Genomic DNA, 3,325 nt, shown 5'->3' on the forward strand with positions numbered 1-3,325 from the left:
GTCGAATTGTCAATTCTAGTATGGCGATCCAGATACGTCTGTGAATATTCGATTACGTATAGCGTTAACTTTTTCCTCTTTGTAACTAGTGTATAATTGAACAATCCATTGTATAAATGGCAGCCTAGAGGTACTATTGAAGAGCTACTCTGAATTTATGGAGTATAGTATATAGTATTTGAGAGTAATAATGCCTTATGCCTTTCAATACAAAATCGGTTCGTGTCACATAGTCACGTGACCCTTATAACAAGTAACGTGCTTCGCTAAATTCCCACTTTTAAAACATACACACACACACTTGTTATTGATCTGTATCGATACGAAAAATGGCGACTCGAACTCTCGCTCAGTTGCCAACTCCGTCGTCGTTACTATTGGCGTACGCATCGATGTCAACATCGATCATGCTCTTCCGTACAATATTTGACCAGCTCTTCCCAACACAACTCCGACATTACATTGTCGAAGCTGTTCGAGGCTACTGGAAACCTAAATCCTCAGAACTAACACTCGTGTTTGAAGAAACAGATGGCATGGAGTCCAACCACATGTTTGATGCCGCCGAGTCCTATCTTTGTTCTAAAATTAACCCTGATTCTAATCGTTTGAGGTAACTACCTATATTTACTTTTTTATATAAACGTAACACTGATGAATTATACATATGAACACTAATATTTTCAGCACTCAATATAATAAATGTACCACACTTATTCATTACATACTAATGTTAAGTATGCCTGGAACACGGGTCTGGTTGGGACAAGACCCAAATGGGTTTGACTTGAAACGGGTCATGGGTTAAACTGGTCTCAATTATCAAGATGGGTCGAATCTGGCAATACACATTTTTTCTTATAATTTTTTTTTTCTAAGAGAAGTTTCCAAAAAATATATTTTTAACTTTTATTTCTTTGGAAAAAAAATTCCTATTTTATTTTAATATATTTATGTATTTTTTATTTATATTTCTTTGTAAGTTTAATTAGTTTTTTTTTAAATTTAATCTTAACTTTTTCCTTTTTTATTTAGTTTTTTCAATTTTTGATTTTTTTTTTTCTTCTAATTTTTGATTTTTAATTTTACTATTCTTTTAATTTTATTTTTTTTTTCTTTTCAAAATGTGTTTGAAATGAATTTCAATGGGTCTACATGTACCTTCTAATATATCGATGGATTAATGATAATAGTAGATTAAAGATGGTTTCATGATATTGAATAATCCTAAGTGATGAGTCTTCAACAAACACCAGACTCACAGACATTAAAGCACACAGTTTGTATGCAAAAACGTATATATACATCAAAATCGTATTTTTCAAGATGAATGTGAAAGGAGAAGATTACGTACATGTTGTTTATTAAAATATTTAGTGTCTCATTTCAAATGTATAGAAAATTTACATGGGGTTGAATGGCTATATATAGGATCACAAAATCGGTAAAAGAAAAACACATAAATATCAAGTTTGCGGAATCGGAAGAGATAATAGATTCATTTGAAGGAATTTCAGTTACATGGAGGTATGTACGTCAACAGTACTCCCAAATAAAGTGTGCAGGCGATGAATACAGTAACGAAAACATGGACAGCTACATCGAGCTGAAATTCGATAAAAAGTTTAAAGAAATTATAATAAGCTCTTACTTACCATGGATAATGCAAAAATCACAAGAGCTTGAACACGAAAAGAAAGTAGTGAAGCTACATGATTTACAGTCCTATGGAGGTGCGCGAAGTGGTATTCAAGATTCGGTGAATCTGGACCATCCGTCAACGTTTGAAACATTAGCAATGGATCCGAAGATGAAGAAGGCGATTATTGATGACTTGGATTTGTTTATGAGGAGACGAGATTTTTATAAGAAAGTTGGGAAGGCGTGGAAGAGAGGGTATTTGTTGTACGGTCCACCTGGGACAGGGAAATCGAGTTTGATTGCTGCTATGGCGAATTATTTGAAGTTTGATATTTATGATTTACAATTGAGGAATGTTGGAAGTGATTCGGGTTTAAAGAAGTTGTTGTTGGGAACGCGGAATCGATCGATACTTGTGATTGAAGATATTGATTGTACCATATCCCCTCATCGGAAAAAAACTACTCCGTCTGTATTTCCAGATTTTAATCACGTTCGTGGTCCCCAGGTAAAGTGGTGACAACTATACATAGCAAACGGGTCGGGTTGGGTCGGGACCCGAATGGGTTTGCGTCGAAACGGGTCATTGATCGAACGTTTCAAATTTTCTTGAGGGGTCAAATAGGTCGGGTTTATATGGGTTGGATCGGGTCGGGACCTTAATGGGTTTGCGTCGAACCGGGTCATTGGTCGAACGTTTCAAAATTTTTTGAGGGGTCAAACAGCTCGGGCCAGAATGGGTTGGATCGGGTCTGGTTGGGTCTAAATAGTGATGTTCTATTTGGCAAGTACAATAATTTCATTGTAATTGTCAAAGATACACTTTCTTTTTGTTTGTTTTTAAACAATAAAAGTTTCCTAGTAATCTGATAAAAATATTGATCGGCTAATTTTCCAAAACAGAGTAAGTTGCGTATCTTATAAACGAAACCAATATTGAATTGCTGATTTATATCATTTCATTGCAACTATGATTATGTTTAACTTTATTGTTATATGCAGTTCTCTTTATCGGGGCTTTTGAACTTCATAGACGGATTATGGTCGTGTTGTGGGGATGAACGTATCATAATATTTACAACCAACCATAAAGAAACACTCGATCCAGCATTGCTTAGACCAGGGCGAATGGATGTACACATTCACATGTCATACTTGACTGTTGACGGTTTCAATACACTAGCGGCCAACTACCTAAACATTCACGACCACCATTGGCGATTTAGGGAAATTAAAGAGTTGATCGAGTGTAAGAAGGTCACACCAGCTGAGGTGGCAGAGGAACTCATGAAGTCTGATGATGTGGAGGTTGTGTTAGATGGGCTCGTGAAGTTTTTAGAACGTAAGAAGGTGGAAGAAGACGAGATCGAAGATGAGACTGAAGATGAGATTGAAAGAGATGATGAAAATCAAGTCCGAGAAGCTAAAAAGGCCAAAATTATATCTTGATTCAAGATTTGTATCAGGTTAAATGTATTCTTAACCATCACAAGTGATGTTACTATATTAACTAACAGTCTTGTTTTAATGGAAAAAGCTAAAAATGTGGTTTTAGTATATGATGATTATTTCAAATGCAGATTATAACTACCTTAAATATTGTTGAGAATATGATTTGGGGAAAGACCGGATAAATACAAAATGACCGATGATACTAAAATTACCAACAAATGTATCCAACGTT

At 35.2% G+C, this 3,325-nt stretch overlaps 1 protein-coding gene across 1 annotated transcript; it reads left to right on the forward strand.

The window, feature by feature from the left end:
• The first annotated feature begins 329 nt into the window (after positions 1–329).
• On the forward strand, positions 330–3,090 carry LOC139874689 (AAA-ATPase At2g18193-like). The gene is made up of 3 exons (XM_071862100.1): positions 330–613; positions 1,432–2,149; positions 2,644–3,090. Exons 1-3 carry the CDS (start codon positions 330–332, stop codon positions 3,088–3,090), a joined length of 1,449 nt encoding a protein of 482 aa, XP_071718201.1.
• The last annotated feature ends 235 nt before the right edge of the window (positions 3,091–3,325 follow it).

Source organism: Rutidosis leptorrhynchoides, chromosome 11 (genome assembly GCF_046630445.1).
Source record: "Rutidosis leptorrhynchoides isolate AG116_Rl617_1_P2 chromosome 11, CSIRO_AGI_Rlap_v1, whole genome shotgun sequence".
Lineage (NCBI taxonomy): Eukaryota > Viridiplantae > Streptophyta > Magnoliopsida > Asterales > Asteraceae > Rutidosis > Rutidosis leptorrhynchoides.